This window comes from Lampetra planeri, chromosome 37 (genome assembly GCF_965212315.1).
Source record: "Lampetra planeri chromosome 37, kcLamPlan1.2.h2, whole genome shotgun sequence".
Taxonomy (NCBI): domain Eukaryota; kingdom Metazoa; phylum Chordata; class Hyperoartia; order Petromyzontiformes; family Petromyzontidae; genus Lampetra; species Lampetra planeri.
Genome location: NC_136143.1, coordinates 9262548 through 9285463, shown reverse-complemented (window position 1 = coordinate 9285463; position 22916 = coordinate 9262548). Strand labels below are relative to the sequence as shown.

The following is a 22916-nucleotide window of genomic DNA, read 5'->3' as shown; positions in this document are numbered from 1 at the left end:
CCATTTCCAGGGTTGCTGATCGATAGGCAGCCCCCCCCCTCCCCCCCTGCAAAGGTAGTTTTGAATGCAAACTTCCCCGCAGCGAATAAGTAATGATAATACAAAAAATCCGATTCGCTTTCAAGAATCTGTGTTAATCTAATTTTTACAAAGTGATTTTGTTTAGGACACGAAAAAAAATGTTGTTTTTTTTTGTACATTACTAAATTTGTATAAATCGTAGATAATCTATTTCCTTCCATGCTTCGATGCAGGTGTTGTGGGCATCAGAAATGACTTCAACTGAATAATGGATGCGTTATTATGTGTGCCTACTTTGCAATTGCATTTGTAGATTACATAGTATAAGAAACCTCATGTGAACCTTATTTCCAAATAATGCAGTAATTTGTCTCGGGTTAAGCAAATTTCTGGCTGTAGACCTTAACGTGTATAGATTTTACCGTAGGGGAGGGGTGCTCTTTGTCACCAGCATCTGGGGGTGCCACGGTGGCTCGGAGATGTGAACTACCTTGCCTGGTATACAGGAGAATCGTGGGTTCGATCCCGAACCTGATGCCTGTATATTTGGAGTTTGCGTCTCTCTCCCCGTGGTCGCGTGGATTTTTCTCTGGATCCTCTGGTTTTTCCCTCCACATTTTAGAATCGACATGCCTTTCAAGGATTTGGCTGCGATACATTTCCACGTGATGAGCCATTTGTGGCCAGTTCGGCTACGTAGCTCAGTGGGCCTTACCGTGTAAAATAAAATAAAAAAATTGTGGTCATCGGGGCAGCATTTGTTTTAGTCTGCCGATGAGACCCGGAAGATCAAAAGCAATCCAGAGTTTGCTGAAGTTAACAAATGCTTCCGAATAATATTGGTCTGAAAAGCCGATAGGTTGATGGGACTTAAAATAGTTTTTGCTTTCAACGTGGAGAGACATGTAGCGGACATCTGCTTCCAATTTCCTGTCACCAAACAAAGCTCCGTGTCCACGGCCGGCTGGAATCTTGATCTCATCTTGACGAGCGGCCCGTCATTTACCTACGTTACCGTTTTCACGTTTTCTCTTCCGCCTCCCAGTCTCAGATGATCAACAAGATGCTGGTGGATGCCGGCCACGCGCGGTGGCTGTCGTAACGCCGTCGCCACGTTCACAACCTCCTCTTGCGAAGAGAGGATGCAGTTGAAACCCCTCTTAACGACGGTGATGGGTTCCACGAAACCGGTAGTCAAGTGATTTGTGTCGTTAAGCGAGTATAGGAAATACACGCCCAAAGGCTTAATTCGTTCCGATAGCATTGAAAGGTACAATTCTTCACCCAATAAACGTACTTTAGAATAATATAATTAAACAATGGATATTAATACAGAAAGATACTAACAACATTATGAACATTTTCTTGGTTCTTTCGGTAAAGTCACGTAGAATTGAAATAATAAAATAATATAAATATAAAACAATAAAAATTCTCACGACGTTTCGACTGCAACACAAGCAATCATCATCGGGTGTGAAATCCACAGCAAGAAATTAAATCGAAACATTATGAACATGTAATATCAAAAGAAAACATTGTTAATCGATGCATTAATTCATATTTACTGTACCTACGACAGCTGTCGTTAGCAAGTGAATGGACAGTAAGCGAACACGTTGGGCTCTTCTACGGAGGCCCGTCGTTAACAGGGGGGGTGGTCGTTACGAGGGGTTCTACTGTATGTCCTTGGGGCACTTTTCATCACTTACTTGATTGCTGTACTTTTATATTTGTAAATAATTTAGAAATGTCGCCACGATTCAACTCGTGCCGGGGTGTGAATGGTGCGCGCGCGCTAATGACCGGCGATGATTTTGATCCGTATTTCACTTTTTGTTTTCACTTATTCTCTTTCACAAATATAAAACTACTATGGGTTTTGGTCACCGTAACTTCTGTGGTGAGCGTTGGAAATGAACTTACTTCAAAACACTAGAAAATGCCCTATGATTGCAGAAGTCAAACTGGAAAAAATGTTTGTACATTAATTGTGTTCATTGTTGATGGCCTCCTATTCTCTAAATTTAATCTGTGAGCCACTTGACGATGACGTTAACCTAACATGCCATTACAATGTACAAGTTGCACTTGACTTCGAGATTCCTGATCCTGTCCGACCGTGTGTAAATGCGCTCTCCATTGGACAGAGATTTACTCGTACAGAAACTCACAAAACACCTTGTTGTGAAAGGCCCAGCGCAGAAGATCCCCTGGGTTTGATCTTCCACAAAGTTGCTCGTGTTCCACCCTAAACCGCATCCACTGCACAAATCATGGCACATGCGGATACCCGATGCACAAACAGAAAATAAAAAAAAACTCTCCAGTCGGTGTGCGACTGTGGGTCATCTAGAACAAAGACCGTACAGCTTATATCCACGCCGTGTCCCGGTCCACACATACGATGGGAGACATCATCGCGTCGATACACTACCCCGCTGCTCCTGATGCGGTCTTTGTCTGGGCTTGACCACCTGAATGCGAAATTGTCGTCGTTTGCTCTGCTTCTACATCAGCAGCCGCACGGAAGAAGAAGTCGTACAACTGCCGAGGTTTTTTCGCAGTCAGTATGTACGGCTGTGTTTTCAGGTTTTTACCGCGCGCTGTTCCGCACGTTGTTTCGAAATCATTCCGAAACAACGTGCGGCACAAAATTACTAAAACACATCGGAATATTATGGAGCTTAACGTAGGCACGCGCACCACGTGGAATGTAAGCAAATGTGTCCACTCCCATACCTCGGCAAAGTTTTGTTGTTCTGGCTTGGGGAAAGAATACTGGGTGCAGTTTATTCTGTCGACTGCGTTCCCAATGCGATACGAATTGTTAACTTTGGTAAGTGAGGAAATTTTTTAATTAAATCTAAAAAACAAAATTGTGCTTTGTAAAACGAATGTTACCAAATACTGCGTGTGCAAAACAGGCCGTCGATTTTATTGTGATTTTGAGATCGCAGCAAAATTATTTTTTTTCTAATTTATTTGTAGCTTGTTAACTGTTAAACATGCTCCACTGTTGAAATGTTATGGCTACAAATAAACGAGTTGTTGTGCATTGGCAATACCAAAGGCATGGGGCCTAGCCGTGTCTGGATTGTTATTTAGTTTTCTAATTCGCAGCTCGATTGAGATGCTTCCACCGCGTGGCCTCTCATGTGCAGGTATCCCTCGATTTCGTGAATGGGAATGTGTTCTTAAAAAAAAAAACGTTAAGTCGAAATCTCCTAATAACACTGGTCAACACAGTTGTTCTGCCATAAGTTATTCCAACGGTTTTAAGGTAATTTTGGCGTGCTGATTCCAATACTGGCATCAGTTTTTGTCTATCACATCAGGTTTTTGAGATATCAAATATTGCATTTTCAATAAAAACTGCAGAGGAAAAATATTAAATAAATGTGGATATCTACATAAAATGATATTATAAACACACTATCCTAAAAATACAGCACCATATTTTAACACTAAAGTAGTCACTGACTCGCAACAACTTGCAATCATAAGTGACAGAGTTAATTTCGGGTAAAATCAATGAAAATGGGATATGCCGATAGCATAAAAATGAGATGTGATAGAGCAAATCTGAGATCAGATTTGGAATCAGCACCCTGAAATTAGTCTAAAACAGCTGCAAAAGTCCAGGCCAGAAAAAAAGGTTTTTTTTTGTTGACCAGTGTAATTGACCTTTTCTGCGAACTCTCCAAAAGATCCTGCCGCGTGTTGGGATGACTGGCAAGGTGGCGGCGGCGGCGTTCTGGGGGCATCACCGTTGCCACTGCACGTGACACCGTGACGATGTCAGCTTTCCGGCTGTGGCTTCTCACTTGACGATGTCACTGCGCGGACTTGACGTATTGACATTTCATTTAACCCGGAGATTCGATTCAAAATTCATCGAAAACGTGTCAGGGATTCGTTCAAGTTGTACATTAACGCGACATTTCGTTAAACAAACCCCAGCGTTTCGTAAATCGAGGGATACCCCGCGTGCAGTGTTTCTCTTCCTGTACGTTCAGGAGAGTTGTTACAGCAATGCCACGGGCACCTCCTCTTGAGCAACAATGTAACTTTGTTTTGCTTCGACGTCTACTGACTTTGTCGTCGTCCGGTTCAGATTCACGCCTTCGCAAAATGGCATCAAAACTTCGATTGCCTTTTGTAACGTCACACCTCGTTCGTGGAACCATTGGTAACCATTCTTGCGAATGTTGGATGAAAGTTACGGTTCACCAACGTGCAACTCGCCACCGATTTCCCTTCATGGTGTGTAAGGGTTTGCGTAATGTAACGGGGCGCTTGCTCGAAAGCATCGTCCAACTCCCAAAGCGCGCCTCGCATCATCTCCACCGGTTCCGATGCCCTGCTATGGTCTAGCACAGTGTGCTCTGCACAGCAGTCAAATCAGCATTAGTCTGCAATGTTGCTGTTTTTGTCCCCCCCCCCACCCACCCCCCAATTTCATAATTTGCAAGCAATTTCTCAAATTTGGACTGTGATGCTTCGCGCAGACGATGGCCGCAAGTCACGCGCTGCCCAGCGGTGCTTTTCATCCGATAAAATATTTTGTGACAAATGCGCAGAATGTTTCCATCGCCAGCAAAGAGGGCAGCATCGCAGCGGCGACCCATCCGTTTCGGTCATTCAGTCGAGGCACGAACCTGGACCCGATGAGTACGTGTTCAAACTGAAGCCACTATTTTTTGTTGTTGTTGATTGCTACGCTGCACTGATATTTTTAATGACTGCTACAATTTAGCGAGTTCACTCTAAAATGTCACCTGACCTGTGTTGGTCATTAAAGCCTTGTTTCTCTTGTTTTTTTTTGCGGCACTCTTATGAACGTCGATTTTTGTACAAACGTTAACATTTTTACAACTTTAAAAGGGACATTGCATCGATTGTTAAACCGATTTGAGGATTGATGCAAGAGAAACTGTGCCTAATATAGCCACTTATTATATTTTGATCTCTGTATTATATTGCTTGAAAATAATGTTACTTTGAGAAAGTGTTAAAACAAAATCACGTGTTCTTTGTGTGTGTGTGTATATAACCGTCATGTTCACGTGTGTATCTTATTGCCGAGCACTGGAATATTGAGTCTTTTTTTTGTTGTTGATGTCCTTGTAACCTCCCCCGCCCGAGGGAGATCACAGTTTTCAAATGTGGTTGCCGGGTCCGAAATGTAGAATCGTTCATTTCGGGAGCTCACGGATTAAAACCGGAACCGGCCCATGGTGTTGCGAGCAGGGCTGGCCGCTCCTCAACCCGGTGTCGCACCAAGATCTACGCGCGTATCTTGGGCACGTGTTAAACCACGCGTCGTAGGAGACTATGCGCGTACACGGTTTTTAGTCATCCGCTCTTCTTAGGTCTGAAAATATGTAAATTTGGTATATCAACGTTTTAAACAAAAATATATACGTGTGGCTGGTTCAACGAAAGAATAACGTATTTACATTTTAGAAGAAGAGAAGTATTTAAATGCAGTCATGACCACCAGCGTGATGAACACAACCACGATTAACTTATGGCTATAAAGAAATTGGGAAGCGGATATCGTGGGTATCTTTTTTTTTGGGGGGGGGTTTTGTGAAATGCTATGTGGCCGTGTGTTTTTTTGTTCAGGAGATACTGTGCAGCTTCAATTGCCCCGGCTCTCATTTCACGTGGTGGGAGTGGTGGCTGAGTGGTTAGCGCACTGCGCTATATAAACCCCGAGGACCTCGATTTAATTCCCAGCCATAACTCGGCGTCGGTGGCGAGAGTTTATCTGTGCACGTACTGGGCCGTCCATACTTTACCAGCCTCCACTGACCAGCATAGTGACGTATGATCAAACGATTATTTAATTTCACACGTCCATATTTCGACTCGTTTATAATTTTTGTCGTAATCTTCGCTCTGGTGAACGTCAACCCGCGGTAATTTCATTTTTTTTGTAGGGACAAAATCCTGACGACCTTTTTGTGGCCCCCCGTACTGCGCGACGGGGTACATGTTTCTTTGTCGATGTTCAACAAAGGTGCCGTCCGCTGCACGGCTCTCTCGGTGGACCTGTTAAAGTTCAGACTTTTAGAATCGTCGTCGTCGTTGTCGTGCATCGAGCGGCGAGCAACGGCGACCCGGCAACAACATCTGCCGTTTTATTTATTTTTATTTGGCATCCTCGTACGAGTCGGGCACGACTGCTTCTTCAGCAGTCGAAGGCGCACACTGCGAGATTGGTCACCACTGGCAATTACCGTGTAGGCGTCGATGAGTCCTGCACAACTGAAATGCTGTTCACCTCTTTGTCCTGTCCCATCCCCCCCTCCCCCCGGTTAATCGTTTGCGTTGTTTTACCTGGGAAAGGATATCTGCACGGTTTTAATATTTTTTTTGTAAAAAAAAAAAAACTACTTTGGAGTTACAAAAAACAGTTTGTTAACCACCGATCATTTTTTTTTTAATAACTTAAAAAATATATAGTGGTTAAATGTTGGGACTTGATTCGTGAAATTGCATTGGAGTGTACAAATTGAATGGGCTGCTTGTTTAATAAACGTTTGTGCAAAATGTGGTTGTGTTGCGTGCGTGCTTTGCCTTGTGACGTTTTCGCCCGTCTTCATTTGTACGGCGGAGGAGTTGATGACGACACCGACGTTTGTAAATGACGACACCGACGTTTGCACGATGACGACACCGACGTTTGTAAATGACGACACCGACGTTTGCACGATGACGACACCGACGTTTGCACGATGACGACACCGACGTTTGCACGATGACGACACCGACGTTTGCACAATGACGACACCGATGTTTGCACGATGACGACACCGACGTTTGCACGATGACCACACCGATGTTTGCACGATGACGACACCGACGTTTGCACGATGACCACACCGACGTTTGTAGATGACGACACCGACGTTTGCACAATGACCACACCGACGTTTGCACGATGACCACACCGATGTTTGCACGATGACGACACCGACGTTTGCACGATGACCACACCGACGTTTGCACGATGACGACACCGACGTTTGCACGATGACGACACCGACGTTTGCACGATGACCACACCGATGTTTGCACGATGACGACACCGACGTTTGCACGATGACCACACCGATGTTTGCACGATGACGACACCGACGTTTGCACGATGACCACACCGACGTTTGTAGATGACGACACCGACGTTTGCACGATGACCACACCGACGTTTGCACGATGACGACACCGACGTTTGTAGATGACGACACCGACGTTTGCACAATGACCACACCGACGTTTGTAGATGACGACACCGACGTTTGTAGATGACGACACCGACGTTTGCACGATGACCACACCGACGTTCGCAAGATGACCACACCGACGTTCGCACGATGACGACACCGACGTTTGCACGATGACGTAGCCTACCGTGCTCATCGGAGGTGTGCATTGGGGAGAGGGAGGGGGGGGTACAGACGGATGCTATTTCTATGCGCCACTCCAGGCATGATCCGTGTTCCCCTCTCCCTGGGTGAATTATTTATTTGAACGTCCCCACCCCCCCCCGCCACCACTCGATACATTGTCAGTAATTTTTCTGACGCGTCAATGCATTTTGGTGATCTGCTCTGCCCGTGTGTGACGTGCCACGCACAGAGTCTGTGTGATTGTACGGGGACTACGAAGCCAGCGACCCCGAGTTCGATTCCCGCTCACGGCCAACACCAGTTACGATTACATGAGCCGGTCCTGGGCCTCCCCTAGGTCGACTCGTCCTCAAATGTGTAACCTGGTGTGGTGTCTAAACATCGCCACCGGGGAGACGAAGGCGGTCGGGCGTGATGCTGGCCACCCACCCCCTCCGTTCCGGCCTTGATCGGTGCTACTCGCTAACAGCACTTGCACCTACAGTCTGTTGAGGCTATACGGGGGATCTTTGTCTGTTAGTAATTTAATTTCGAAAACCACGAGCACCCTCAAAACAAATGGTTGATGAGAAAATGCAAGCGGCGTAAACGCTACGTTTTATTTGGCCGTCAATTAGAAAAACACGAGTCAATATCAATTATATATTTTTTGTAAAACAATTGTTTCATTAATTCTAGATTTGAAGGTTTCGTGACTGCAAGGATTCATATTCTTAGGGTTTTTTTTCGGTAAAGTCACGTAGGTAAAAAAAACTTTAAACTTAATAAAAGTAAAATAAAAAAAATCACGACGTTTCGGAGGCAACACAAGCTTCCGTCTTCAGGTGGAACCGTCACAGCCACGACAGCTGTATCAAGTTGTTTCATTACTTTTTCGGGGACGGGTATAATTTAAGCTGTCGGGGTTTTGCAAGCCAGCAGCACTGCCGTGTCAGCATTCAACTCCAGTTCGGTGTCGGGAGCTGTTCTGCCCATCGCCTCCTGCAACCTGAAGCACACCGCACCATCCGTCGAACTCTCAGGACGCAACACTGACATTCAAAAAGTACGATGACAACTACTACGGTACAACAGGCACCACCACTATGGCAGGCACATGATAGCAGCAGCACCATATTGGGCTCTGTGAGAGAATCCCACTGCAGCATTGAGACGATGTTATAGTTATTTTAAAAAATCAATGGGAGAAGAAGTAGAAATAGCATATCCTGAGGTTCAAGTTCTGTCCTGATTTTACCAAATTGTCATCTTCAGGTAGCTGAGCCAGGGACACGCCCCCTTCATCCACAACCCGCCCCCACCACCACCCAACCCGCCCCCACCACCACACAACCCGCCCCCACCACCACCCAACCCGCTCCCACCACCACACAACCCTCCCCCACCACCACCCAACCGACCCCCACCACCACCCAACCCACCACCACCCAAGGGCCTAAACAAAGTGGGGTGGGGCCTAAAGTAGGGGCGGGTCCTAAAAAGGTAAGTCTGAGCCGACATAAGAGAAGACGAAGCAGTCGTAAGGTTAATGAAAAAGTTAAGTAATGAAACAATTGTTTTACAAAAAATATAATTGATATTGACTCGTGAAGAAGATGAGTCGTAAGCTTGTAGAAGCATAGAATCAAATGCGTCCAGCAAGGCAGCAGCGAACCATTCGTGCCGCAGATGTGGCCACAGGCCAACTGGGGACTCGTTCGACTGCCGTACATAAAAAAAAAATTTTTTACATGTAGCACATGCTCGACATTGTGAATTTCAACCACTTACGAATGTGACCACACACACACACGAACCTCTGCTCTAGAGACTGCATGAAGGTGTCCCCGCGTTGAGGGTCCTCTTTGCGCAGCGCCTGGTATTCGGAAAAGCAGCCGATGAACCTCAGCAGATCTTGCAGTGTCACCTGTACGGACAGCTCAATGCCCTCCTTCCTGAGAGCCGAGAGCAGAACAAAAACACCACCAGCGAGGAGCCATCTCCTCCTCGAAAGACAACCGGACCCTATTTTTAAGCCGGTTCTGTCCGAAACCTGGAAAATGTGTCCACACCCGGCACACCACATCCAGTATAGCTGTGGCTGCCATTCACGTGCCTACCAGCGACACAGAAAATGACAACATGGCATTTACCATTACAGGGTTTACCCCCCCCCCCCTCCAAAACAGCCATGTTTTGTGACATTCCCAATCGACAGGCGGTACAAGAACACTGGGCTTGGATAATGCGCATGCAAAATGTACGTTGATTGCCATGTAAATAACCCAACCGGCAAAGCATCCCCACTGTCATTTACATTAATTAATCCCCCCCCACTTCGCCCAAGAACTGCTCAAGTGACGTCACCACATCCACGCCTCTATTTAAGGAACGAAACAGGAAGATTTCTCCGCAAATCTGGCTGTCGCCTGATGAAGCTAGTTACAATTACTGGCGAAACGTCGTACTCCGATTGTAAATGTTGTGGCGTTGCTCTCCAACACACCGGTGTGCTGTACTAGTAACGAATTGGCCACGTTCTGTTTACGTGACAAACCTTACTTATTGGCTGTGTGGGGTGGTGGCGGGTTTAACAACATTCATATTTATGCGATCTAACTCAAAAACACCCATATTATGGATTCTCAATGTAACCATGTTACGTGACCAGCAGTACCCCTTAGTGTACCTGGATATTTGTATCTCGACATTTGACACCTTCAAATGGTCAAACATTTGACAGTTTGCAACTTTGTATTGTGTTCCCGATAGATAAGGGAACATGTTGACCGTGGCTTGCTGCAGGTGGCGTTGACGGCCTTTAGGAAGATGTGTGGGGGTGGTTATTTTCAAAAAATTTCACAACGCAAGCAATCGTCATCAGGTGTTGATTTCACACCTGATGATGATTGCTTGTGTTGCAGTCGAAACGTCGTGAGAATTTTTATTGTTTTATATTTTTATTATTTTATTATTTCCCTTCTACGTGACTTTACCGAAAGAACCAAGAATATGAATTCCTGCAGTCAAGGAAACCTTTAAATCAAAATTTAGAGGCCCAAATTATTATATTGTTTTATTCACTTAACTAATATCCCCTGTTTTCAACGCCGGCTAAAGATTATTTTTAAATAGGCGAAAGAGCAAAGGCCCTGTCACGCTGGACGGTGATGAATTCTCACCGCTCCTTGTCAGCGAAGGTGATGCCCGTGTAGATGTCAGCGTAGCCGTTCCGCAGGTGACTCATCCTCTCGTGCTCGTACGGACGGAGCTCCTCCAGCATCTGCAAACACACGCCGTGGATGCGTCGGGAAATATGGCCCGACTTACAATCGCCATCAAATCGGGCCCCACGATCAATTGACTGTTGATTGAAGGCCGCCCCCCTCCCCCACCACAAGCCTTCCCCCATCTCTCAAGGTTCTGCGATGTATCAAATCACCTGGCAGCACGCACGGCAGCCGAATTCGTGGTTTCTTCCTCGGCGGTCGACATCCTCCCCGAGCTCTCCCCACTTTGTCGTTGAGCCTTTGACCATCGGCCACCGTTCCCCTTTCCGGCGACGTGTCCTGCCCGAGGCCACTTTGTATTTTATTTTCTTAACGGTCAACATGGGAGGTCTTTGAATGATAATCATTCATTGCTTTTGATATAATGCCCTCTTTACACATCCCCATCTCATGGGTCACTGCCCCCCTCCCCACCCTCAGTGACAGCCGTGTCCGTGGGCACAGGGTGAACTCGGCACCTCGTCTGCAAATTGGGCTTGAAGTCCGCCAGTAGGAGGACGACGATTGCTATTTATAATCCCAATTGGGTAATTTTGCTGGTAATTTTAGACAATTTCGCCGCAAATTTGGACCCCGGTATCAGCGCAGAATGCGTATGACATCAAGGATCTTTGTCCTCACTGGCGAAGCAGATGGCACGTATTATTACAGTTAATTGCACTTCCAGTAATAAAATGGGTATTTCTGCCGGGGTTGAAACGTGGACCTCTGCATTCAACGGTAAATGCTTTGCCGGTTAGGCCACATCGCATCACCGCAAGCCCGCGAACGTTCTCTAACCTTTCCGTCTCTAAGGGTAACAAGTTTTGTCCAAGTTCCATGTGAAGGGCGATGTATGCAGTTGATAATCTTCATAATGAGCGGATAAGCATTCAGGTATTTATTTAGTTTGTGGTTCTTTGCTTCTTTCTCTTGCTCATTTCCACTCGTGGGGCGGCTTGGGCCACGACCGGCCCACAACGACGAGCTGCCAGCGAGCGGCTTTTGTTGTTGTTGTTGTTGGGATACCTCATGGAGGATGGCGGTCAGCTCGCTTGAGACGCCACCGTACTTGAGCCGCATTGGGTAGAGCATGGCGTAGATGGCGAGGCAGCCGCCCGGCTGCAGGACCCGCGCCGCCTCTCGCACGAAGTCGGGCAAATTGAAGACGTTGGCAGCCGACGTCGCGCACAGGAGGCCCACGGAGCCATCCAAGAAGGGGAGCTTCTCCGCCGTGCCGACCCTTCAAACCAAAGTCAACGCACAGCAGCAGGCCTAGATTGGCAAATTAGGATTATAAAAAAAATATAAACCGGGACGATGTGTGGCTTACTGGGCGACCGCAAATGCAACCGAACAAAAAAACGTTAGGAGATGTAATTTCGTCCTCTTAAGAAGTGGGCTCACGCGGGGCACGTTGCTAAAAAAAAATAACCCGTAAAAACAAAGTTTTTCACTATAAATCCTTTATATGCGTGGCGGCTAGAGTCCTCTCGTCCTCTGGCTTGAGATGGCTGCCACCTATGGGTCAGATGATTGCCTGCCACCATTAAGCAATTGGTAATTAAATATAAAAAAAAATTCGTAAAAAGTGTAAAGTTATGAAAAAAAATTTTCACGAAAATTAATTGTCACGCACAACGAGTCTGTGTGCAAAATGTCAGCTCGATTGGATCACGGGAAGTGGGTTAAAAACGACCGAAAGATTTGCACGGTCGTAAGCGCGCAAGCAAGCAAGTGAACTTAATATAAAGGATTTAAAAAGGGTGGGATGGCTGCATGGCAAGATGCATGCTTGGGATGACATTGAGAGACGGAGCGACACGCGAATTGGAGAACATGAGCTGATCAATGGCACATTCCGTACTGTTCAGAAAAGTAAGTGGGCTTGGGCAAGGACGCACTGACAGGAGGGATAATGGTGGGTGGTCAATTAATAATAAAAGTGGCAGCTGGTGGGGGGGGGGGGGTCTCAGAGCACGTCCACCAAGTAGATGGAGCGACATCAGCTCGTGTGCAGGTGCTGGATGGATTGCTGCGTTTGTAGCCAATGCGGGCGTACCTGGCATAACATCGAGCGCATAAAATATTTTGCGCTTGGTCGCGTGTTTCGGCCCAGGGATGGCGCCAAGCGAGATTTTCGTACCGTATCTTTGCCGCTGCACATCACGTATTTGGAGGCGCGATTGCCAACCTGTTAGCGAAGCCTCTTCTACACGCACACCGTTGCTACAGGCGAGGGGAGGGTACGCGTTATTCATCAGCGACTCGGCGATTGCATCTTGAGCCACGCGTGCAAGGCGTAATCCCAGAAACCGATTTGGAAAAAAAGCTGCGGACGAGAGAGAGGGGGCCCCGCCGATTCAGATTTCAGCAGCCTGGATGACAGATTTCGACATGTTGAAATTCATTGCTCCGAGATATTCAGGAGGCGCAGGGCCAAAAGCTCAAAGTTCCCTCTTAAGGGTCGGCGAGGTCAAAGATTCGCCGCCGTGGCACGCCGCCCCTTACGTGAAGGCGATGTTCCCCGTGCTGTTGACTCGAGTCGCCTCGCGGATCATGGCTTCGCTCACGTCCACCCCGACCACGCGCGTGCAGCAAGTCGACAGCAGCTGGGTGCACTGCCCGCTGCCACAGCCCACGTCCACGGCAAGACTCGGCACGCCGCCGGTCTGCGGAGTGCCCAGCAAGTCCCCGGTTCGCCATCAGTGGCGGACACAAAGGTGAGGGGGGCGGGGGGGGATGAGATATGGGGGTGATTCGGTAAAGTCACGTAGGTAAAAAATTAAAATTAATAAAAGTAAAATAAAATAAAAATCACGACGTTTCGGAGGCAACACAAGCTTCCGTCTTCAGGTGGAACCGTCACAGCCACGACAGTTGTATCAAGTAAATGAGAGATTACAAGAGATACCTACGTGACTTTACCGAAAAAACCTAAGAATATGAATCCTTGCAGTCACGAAAGCTTCACATCTAGAATGGGGGTGATTGTTCCATCCCTTGGCAGCCACTCCTGTTGTTATTTTCATCGTCGTCATCATTGACCACTGGCCATGGTCCCTTTTAGGGGACGTGGCCTGCCCAAGCCCATTTACTTTTTCCGAACAGTTTGAATTGTCGATTTAAAGCTTTCGTGACTGCAGGGATTACTGCTAATCCTACATAATACACGAGCATAATATGACTTTGAGAACCCCCCCACCTCCTACACATTCCACAAGTAATGACTAATCCCATATCTGCATTTTCCATAAATATGCTAAATTCCTCTGTTGATATGCAAAGTCCTTTGTCAAGGCGCCCTTCCTCCTCTAACCCAGCTTAAATATACGCTGCCAAGTTTGGTGGTGTTCATTCAGACGCTGTCTTTCCGACAGACCTGTTCTTCACCGGAGGACGGCTGCTTGCGTTGTGGCCGAAACGTCGTCAGAATTGTATTTTATTATGTTTTACTTTTATTATTTTATTATTTTCCTTCTACGTGACTTTACCGAAAGAACCAAGAAGTTTGAATTGTGGTCATGAATCTGAAACTCAGAAAATGAGTGTTATTGACATTTACCGTGAAAATCAATGTCATTTGTCACGCCGCAAATGGTGATGAACAGGTCTTTCAGCTCCATCAGGCGTTGAGTACCAGGGGCCAGGCATAGGGAGAAAGACCGAAGACGACACAATACATTCCGCAGCCTTTAAAATCTGCGGACAATCACAGGCGGCCCGTCCTTGATGCAACCCCTTCAACTCTAGAAGAGTAGGTGTTACCCTTTTTGGCAATAAAACAGCTGTGTTAAGATGTTAAAACACCAAACTGAAACCTTTTGCAAAGCCGTTTCACCGCAGGGTGACTGTGGTGAAACGGCTTTGCATTGCGGTGCGTTGTTTCAGCTCCTGCTACAAAAAAACAACAAGATTTGCGTCTACATTTTGTTTGGGATGAGTCAAGTTTGAAACGCGAATCGGTAGAAGCGCCGATTCGGTTCCTTGACAGTGGCTGGATTTCAGCCGGTGGATTTGAGACTGACGGGATGCAGTCGTTTTATGGGTTCGGGAAGGAAAAAAAATCCATCGGACATCTCGACCAAAAAAGTCACCCGTACATCCAGCAGTTGTGCCGTAAGGCCGTCGAAACGCTTCTCCCACCACGCACAATCTACGGTGGCAATTCTCGCGTTCCCACAGCTGGTTTACTCAGAGCTCCCGAGACGCCGTGAATACGCAAAGATGTACACACACGAGTCAAACTACGGTCGACACGCTCCCGAAGCCCGTTCAAGCCACCAGCCGCCAGATGACGCTCCATTCACGCTCGTGCACCTACTGGATCGGTGGCACGAGTCAAAGTTGCGTTAACAACAGAGCAAGGACACACACCGATGTTGCGATGCGAAAGTCGCGTATCGGATGTACGTCTCGAACTTGTCAATAAACCGCAGTTGACGTTTGTAACACCAGTTCTGCAATAATTTGCTAGAATCAACAGCCCTCTTCCAATGCCTTTAAAAACTGGCTGGACCTCCATTCAGTCTTTCCCCGGGACTTTTTTTTGTTTTGTTTCAAGAGTTCTAGATTTGAGGCTTTCGTGACTGCAATAATTCATACTCTTAGGTTTTTTTCGGTAAAGTCACGTAGGTAAAAAAATAATAATAGTAATAAAACGAAAATAATAATAAATTTAGTTATTTTCATTTATTTTATTTTATTATTATTTTGTTTCAAGAGTGTTGTTGTCAGAAAGCATCCCCTCCCCTCCATCTGATGGTAAACTCCTTTGCGTTTATATTCTTGGTTCTTTCCTTTACGTTTGGTTGCGTGACCCAGCCAGTCGCTTTCCACAGTGCGCTGTTAATGTTAGCATTCAGTTTGTTTTGGAAAAGCAAAGATCGCCAACACTCAGTTTTATCACGTAGGCTTTCGCGACCAATCTCATTCATTTCATAATACAGGATTTGGGGGAGGGGGGGGTAGATCCCGTAAATATTTACGCGATCTTACCCAAAAAAAAAAACCTGTATTTTGATCGACAACACTGTTGGAGTCAACGTGAACACTCGTTGCCGAGACTTTGCCTCCCGAGGCTGCCGCCAAACCAAGAACAGTCGTGACATGTAGCCAATAAATATTTGTGAAAATCTGTCAGCATTCAGTCGGTTAATTATTTCCCCAACCCCCCCGGGAAAGCCTCAACCAGCGCAACCATCTCCGTCGTGAACATTTTTGAAGGCGACCTGAATGCACGGTATGGATAAGAATCAACTTCCAGTGGGTGGAAGAGGACAGATTGTTGCGCATGGCAATATGTCGCGGGCTTGAAATCCAACGTCAAGGTCTGCTGGGCACGACGAGAGAGGGCTTCAGGGATAGAGTTCGTGGAGTTTTGCTGGTTTGTCCTGCTGCACCTCCTCCTCCTTTGAAGGAGCGCAGACTGAGATCGGTTCACGACATTTGTTCCATAACTTGGGTTGCATGGCCACACATATTGCACCACTTGTGGCCTTTCCTCCACCCGTGAAGGAGACGCGGTGGCCCATCGGCCCGTCGATGTCCAGATGTGGTGCGATGCTTACGCCGCCGGATGTGTTGCGAGGCACGAGCACAGGTGACAGAAATTGCGCAGAGCAGCTCTGGGTGGAAGTGTCGGAGAAGTTGTCCCAAAGCGGCAGCGGCGAACGGCGTCAAGCCCCCGTTTTGCGGCCTCGCCACGCCTCTGATGAATGCTGACGTGGAGCGAAGGGTTCTCTCAGCTGAAGACTGGGGGGGGGGGGGCGGGGGGGTGCTGCAAGGATTCTTGTTCCACGCCAGGATATGCTTCAGCAAATCGGCACACTGCGACATCAGCTCCAGTCAACCGGGCCGATGTGCGGTGACATTCGAGCGCTATGAGAAGAGGTTTCACCCTTTCTGGCAATGAACCAGGAGTCGTTGAGATGTTAAAACACCAAACTGAAACCTTTTGCAAAGGAATCATGTCTGAAGTCTGCAGTCACCACACGTACTTGTGGTGAAATTGCAAACAAACAAAAACATGCTCTGATAGGATATGATGCTTTGTCTTTGAAACGAAGTGGTCCACACCAGAGACAGCTTTCTTTAGAGCCTCGTCTCAAACAAGCTGTCTCTGGCGTGGACCAATGAGAGCAAAGACAATGCATCATCATATACTATCAGAGCATGTGTTTTTTTGTTTGCATTTTCACCACAAAGTACGCGTGGTTAATGCAGATTGCAGACATGATTCCTTGCAAAAGGTTTTCAGTTTGGTGTTTGAACATCTTAACACATCCTGTTGTATTGCCAGAAATGGTGAAACCTATTTCTCATATTTTGATAGTGGCAAGGGAGGCTCCCGTGATGGAGACACTCAGTTTCAAGTTCATTTATTAGGTATAGCCCTGTGAGCCATTCGGCTCTTGAATCGGGTGCAACCGCAACAAACAAAAAACTAAAACATGAACAAGAAAACATCTTAAAGTGATTATGTGCAAACAGAAAAATCCAGGGAAAAACAGCAAAGCTGTGTGCAAAAATCCCAGTGGGATGCAAGTCAAACAACAACAACCACAAGAAAACTTAGATTAAGGCCATCAGTCTAACTCCGTACTACAACAAACAAACATGGCCAAACCAAAAAAACTTTTAGAATTCACCAAAATAAAGCCATAAAAGCAATGTAAGCAATGTGATCATAGGAACTCACGTGACATTGAACGCGAAATAGGAGGCAGCGTTTCCTGCCGCTCGGAAACGCTCAACAATATCACAAATATCATTCGGCGAAACGAAAACAATGAAGCACACTCGTGGCTTAGTCAAGTTCAGACTCTCAGGTTATATCCATTAACGCTTTGCTCTATCATCATCAGTTTTAACATCAAAATTGGATTTTTTTTGCACAGTTTAGTACGCAGCATAAACAAACGGTGCGTTTTTTTCTGGATGATTTTATTGTTTTTGTAGGGGATGTTTCAATTTGCGTACAGTAAATTTTAAATGTGTCTTGTAATGTTATTGTTTGTTGCGGTTGCACCCGAATCAAGAGCCGAATGGCTCACAGGGTTATTCCAAGTAAATACAATTAAAAAAGTAAAGTTTTCTCGTACTGCAAATGCACAAACGTTGAGTCAAGGTTGGCCACGAAGTTGTACGTTTACTGGGCTGGTGTTTAAATTCCAACCAATTTCAATACCCCCCCCCCCCTCCCATGGACGAAGACCTCCCCCCTCTGTCATATCGAGCACGAAGGTTTTTTTATCATCATCATCATCATCATACTTCACCAATTTGGTTATTACGGGTGGGTGAAGGGGGGAGGGTGAAGGACCGGTTGCGATATCGTCTGCCACCGATGTTAGACACAAATCAAAATTTTACACATGAACAACAAAGACAAAGATTCCCCCCATATATAGCCTCAACAGACTTTTGGGCAAAGTGCTGTTGGCGAGTAGCACCTATGAAGGCCGGAACAATACACGTTGAGGTGGGTGGCCAGCACCAGGCCCGACCGGCGTTGTCTTCCCAGTGTCACCGCCTACACACAGCACCAGGTACTCATTTGAGGCCGAGTCGACCTAGGGGAGGCCGAGGAGCAGTTCACCGGTGTTGGCGTGAACCGAAATCGATCTCGGGTCGCCGGGTTCATAGCGCAGCGCGCTCACCGCTACGCCACCACTCCCCACTCCGCCAACACAAAACACATGGACACACACACACACAACACATTCCCAGCATAGCTGTGACAAGTGTTGTTAGAGAGCACCTATTAAGGCCGGAAGAGCACATGAAGGGGCGGTATGGGCAGCACCACACCCGGGCCGCCTTTGTCTCCCTAATGCCGACGTTTACACACCGTCGGCCTAGGGGGGTTGCCCGGGTCGGGGTTCAGAGTCCACCTCGCCGCTGATGCAAACTTCAGCGCCGAGTTACCACCCGTGCCACCAGACGACCGCGTTCATTAAATCACGACGGAGGCCATCCCACAGGGGACGGCTGTACACACAGGGCCCTCCGTGGCGGAGTTGTGGCTCGGCATGGGAACTGACAGAACATGTCTGTGATTGTAAGCGCGAGCGAGCATGATGACAACCGCATGTTTATTGGAAGCAATGCGTCTGTCGCTCGGCACGTGTTCACACACGTGCCTTGGTGTTTTCTTGCTCATGCGTAAGCACGGGGCGTGTACACTCTCGATGCAGAAATAATGTTAATCATATTCCGCCAATAATCTAACATTCCCGAGTGTTTTTTCTACTTTCAGATTATCACAATAAAATACAAATATGAAACCTCTTTGTATATTATTGGCAGAATAAAAATCCGCGTGCCAAAAAAACCCACCGCACTCTGCTTGTTTGTCCAATGGGACAGCTAAAACTAAACTTTTATTTTCATTTTACCAGGTTAGTCCCACTGAACTATGTAGATCTTTTTCAGAAGCGACCTGGCAACTCTTGATAGCTCAACAAAGTGGCTTATCGTGTGGAAATTTATAGCAGCCAAATACTCTAAACTCACGTTTCTAAAATGTGGAGGGAAAAACTGGAGGACCTGGAGAAAAATCCACGTGACCACCGGGAGAGAGAGAGAAACTCCAAATATACAGCAGCAGGCATCAGGGTCGGGATCGAACCCACGACCTCCTCTATACCAGGCGAGGTAGTGAACGTCTCATAGCCACCGTGATGATGATGATGAGAGAGACACGCAAACTTCAAATATACAGCAGCAGACATCAGGGTCGGGATCGAACCCACGCACTCCTCTATACCAGGCGAGGGAGTTCACATCTCCGTGGTGGCACGGTGGTTTTATCATTCGTGCCTCACAGTAAGAATTAGCCTGGGTTTGATTCCCAACTCGATCTCCTCTCTGTGTGGAGTTTGTGTGCCCCCACCCCTGCTCCACAAAAGTTTCCACCGGTTTGTCCGGTTCCCTCCCATAGCTAAACACAAAACCAAAAACCCATACAGTGTATAATTGGGCTTGTCCAAACACCCCAATGCTGAAAATGTTGCTGCAAATTACTTCATTGGCATTGCACGCAGCATTAACCCCCCCTTCCCCCATCAAATCGCACCCTGCTTAAACCGCACATGCCATGAGTGACACATCAAATGATTAAATGAGTCTATCAACTACAGTATGCTCACGAATGTCAAACTTTTTTAATGGAACTTTAAATTTTCGACTTTTCGTACATAACTTGGTCAGGAAAATAAAAACGCAAAAACACGTAAAGACAAAACACCCACGTCAATCACGGTATATAGCTACAACGAACAAAACGGACGATAACAACGATCGCCCGTGGGATTTTATATCGTACGGAGGAGATACCATGGTTATATATCACGGCAAAGCCCGTTCGTGTGTTGTTGTTGTGTGTGTTTTTTTTTACCGCACAGGTTTTAAAACCCCACACCTTGGCACGCACGTAGTCCATGATAGCTCTGAAAGCGGCGTCCGGCACCCCGGGGTGGTAGAGGTTGTAGGCCTTGGCATGCTCGGTTCGCTCGAACAGACGGAAGGCCATCGTGCGGATGCGAGAGCGCGTGTGACAAGTGGCGCTTTTAGTTGCCGGAACTGTGAAATCCACAAACATCATCGCACGCTGTTGCAGGGCTTGCATATTTTTCTAGGGCGGAACAAAGTCCAGAACGCTGTTCCAGAAAATATGTTGGCTTGCAACCCATCGATATTGCCTCATTTTTACCCGTCTAAATTTTGGATAAGCCTGTTCATAGAATTATCTATGGCCTTCATGGCCATATAGAAGGCTGTCTCTGGTGTAAGCCAATAAGTTTCAAAGACAATGCCATGTATTATTATCAGAGCATGTGTAGGGAACTGTACATGACAAGGGTTGTAGTGGGGTCAGTGGAAGTGGGTGGAAGCAGGTGCAGGGTACTGAACGAGGGAAGGTTCGAGAAGGGAAGTGGAAAACGGTGAAGTCTGCTGGAAGAATCTGCCAAGGGGAAAGTGCCAAGTGGGGATATAAGGCGGAGCGAGGCCCGTGGTCGGGGCCTGAAGGACGACTGCAGGTGGACAACATCGGGGCCGACTGTCCGAGATCTACATGGTGGAAACCATCAAGAAGGACTGTCTGAGATCTACATGGTGGAAACCATCAAGAAGGACTGTCTTAGATCTATATGGTGGAAACCATCAAGAAGGGCTGTCTTAGATCTATATGGTGGAAACCATCAAGAAGGGCTGTCTGAGATCTACATGGTGGAAACCATCAAGATGGACTGTCTGAGATCTACATGGTGGAAACCATCAAGAAGGACTGTCTTAGATCTACATGGTTGACACCATCAAGAAGGACTGTCTGAGATCTACATGGTGGAAACCATCAAGAAGGGCTGTCTTAGATCTATATGGTGGAAACCATCAAGAAGGACTGTCCAATATCTACATTGTGGAAACCATCAAGAAGGACTGTCTGAGATCTACATGGTGGAAACCATCAAGAAGGATTGTCCGAGATCTACATGGTGGAAACCATCAAGAAGGACTGTCTGACATCTACATGGTGGAAACCATCAAGAAGGACTGTCCGAGATCTACATTGTGGAAACCATCAAGAAGGACTGTCTGAGATCTACATGGTGGAAACCATCATGAAGGACTGTCCGAGATCTACATGGTGGAAACCATCAAGAAGGACTGTCTGAGATCTACATGGTGGAAACCATCAAGAAGGACTGTCTGAGATCTACATGGTGGAAACCATCAAGAAGGACTGTCTGAGATCTACATGGTGGAAACCATCAAGAAGGACTGTCCGAGATCTACATGGTGGAAACCATCAAGAAGGACTGTCTGAGATCTACATTGTGGAAACCATCAAGAAGGACTGTCCGAGATCTACATGGTGGAAACCATCAAGAAGGACTGTCCGAGATCTACATTGTGGAAACCATCAAGAAGGACTGTCTGAGATCTACATGGTGGAAACCATCAAGAAGGACTGTCTGAGATCTACATGGTGGAAACCATCAAGAAGGACTGTCTGAGATCTACATGGTGGAAACCATCAAGAAGGACTCTCTGAGATCTACATGGTGGAAACCATCAAGAAGGACTGTCTGAGATGATCCAGATGACTTGTGACCCCCCTCGATTAATTTACACCTATTTTATTATTATTATTTGATATTGCTTACATCACACTATACACCCGGTGGTATACTACAATATACAGTTCTAGATAATTAAATGGGGGTCACTAGACATCTGGACCACGCTGTACAGTATTTAAAATCACCTTTATTAGGTTATGTAACTTAGTTGTGTTTAAAAGTGTTATTTTCGTAAGTTTTATGGTCAGAAAATATCTCCTAAAATCACGTAACTTTATGGTATAATGACATAAAAGATTTTTAAAGTTCAATTTTTCACTGAACATGTCAGGTCTTCAGCACGCTACTCCTGTAACGATATTCACGAATTATTATTATAAACCGCTGCGCTTATATTTCATAAATACGTAAGCACGTATAACAACTCACTGCGATGGGACGATATTGGGGGAAAACTTCCACGCAACGTTGCGATCGTCTCTGCGGCACTCGCATCGAACGGAGAAACAAGCAGAGAGTCCAATAGAGGGGGTTTTATTCTGGCACTAATCTATGATTATCTAATTGTTATACTGATCTGGGGCGAGAAAAAAATAGAGAGAGAGACCTCTGGCACGTAGATTATTGGCAGACTCGGCAGTATTCTTGCCAACAAACAATACCCCAAGGTCGTGATCATCCAGTCTCGGCGCGAACGATTTAAAAACAACGCTGCCAGTGCTGAGAATAATTAACATGACAGCCGTGCGTGGTTCAACCCCCTGCTTGGGAAAGTTCATCAAAGCCACCCTCCGATCATAATCTCCTGGGATGCCATCAAGGCGCCCAACACCTGATCTGGCCGTGAGCCTATTGCGTTGCTTGTTCCAGCCCTCAAATTTGAACGTCATCTCATATGTGTTCCTTCCATGCCTCGGTCACCACACATTCACCTGTGACTCCTCACTCATCATTCACCTGTGACTCGTCACTCATCATTCACCTGTGACCTGTCACTCATTATTCACCTGTGACCCGTCACTCATCATTCACCTGTGACCCGTCACTCATCATTCACCTGTGACCTGTCACTAATCATTCACCTGTGAGCTGTCACTCATCATTCACCGGTGACCCGTCACTCATCATTCACCTGTGAC

At 46.6% G+C, this 22916-nt stretch overlaps 2 protein-coding genes across 4 annotated transcripts in view; one reads left to right on the top strand and one right to left on the bottom strand.

The window, feature by feature from the left end:
* AKAP1 (A-kinase anchoring protein 1) overlaps positions 1-6582 on the top strand; it is a 40672-nt gene extending 34090 nt beyond the window's left edge. Inside the window, exon 11 of the mRNA XM_078612019.1 lies at positions 1067-6582. Within this exon, the coding sequence (XP_078468145.1) occupies positions 1067-1123 (57 nt within the window). The 3' untranslated portion in view covers positions 1124-6582. The remainder of the gene's footprint in view (positions 1-1066) is intronic.
* A 1440-nt stretch (positions 6583-8022) lies between these two features.
* Positions 8023-20312, bottom strand: LOC144731037 (putative methyltransferase DDB_G0268948). Of its 3 annotated transcripts, none has more exons than XM_078612016.1 (6): positions 20091-20312; positions 13202-13362; positions 11720-11933; positions 10604-10704; positions 9239-9376; positions 8023-8430 (listed from the first exon to the last, which is right to left on the bottom strand). In XM_078612016.1, the coding sequence occupies exons 1-6, from the start codon at positions 20295-20297 to the stop codon at positions 8334-8336; spliced, it is 918 nt and encodes a 305-aa protein (XP_078468142.1). In that variant the 5' UTR covers positions 20298-20312; the 3' UTR covers positions 8023-8333. The 3 variants fall into 3 exon arrangements, with proteins under 3 accessions (XP_078468142.1, XP_078468144.1, XP_078468143.1); XM_078612018.1 differs by having other exon boundaries at positions 9239-9297; XM_078612017.1 differs by having other exon boundaries at positions 20115-20309.
* Positions 20313-22916: the final 2604 nt, after the last annotated feature.

What these genes read in the sequence shown, in the direction of transcription:
- LOC144731037 (XM_078612016.1), bottom strand. Translation starts at nt 20,297, where the DNA reads ATGATGTTTGTGGATTTCACAGTTCCGGCAACTAAAAGCGCCACTTGT. An exon ending in GGGGTTTTAAAACCTGTGCG is followed by an intron (nt 13,363 to 20,090) that starts GTAAAAAAAAAC and finishes GGCACTCCGCAG; the next exon opens with ACCGGCGGCGTGCCGAGTCT. An exon ending in TGACCGCCATCCTCCATGAG is followed by an intron (nt 10,705 to 11,719) that starts GTATCCCAACAA and finishes GTGTGTTTGCAG; the next exon opens with ATGCTGGAGGAGCTCCGTCC.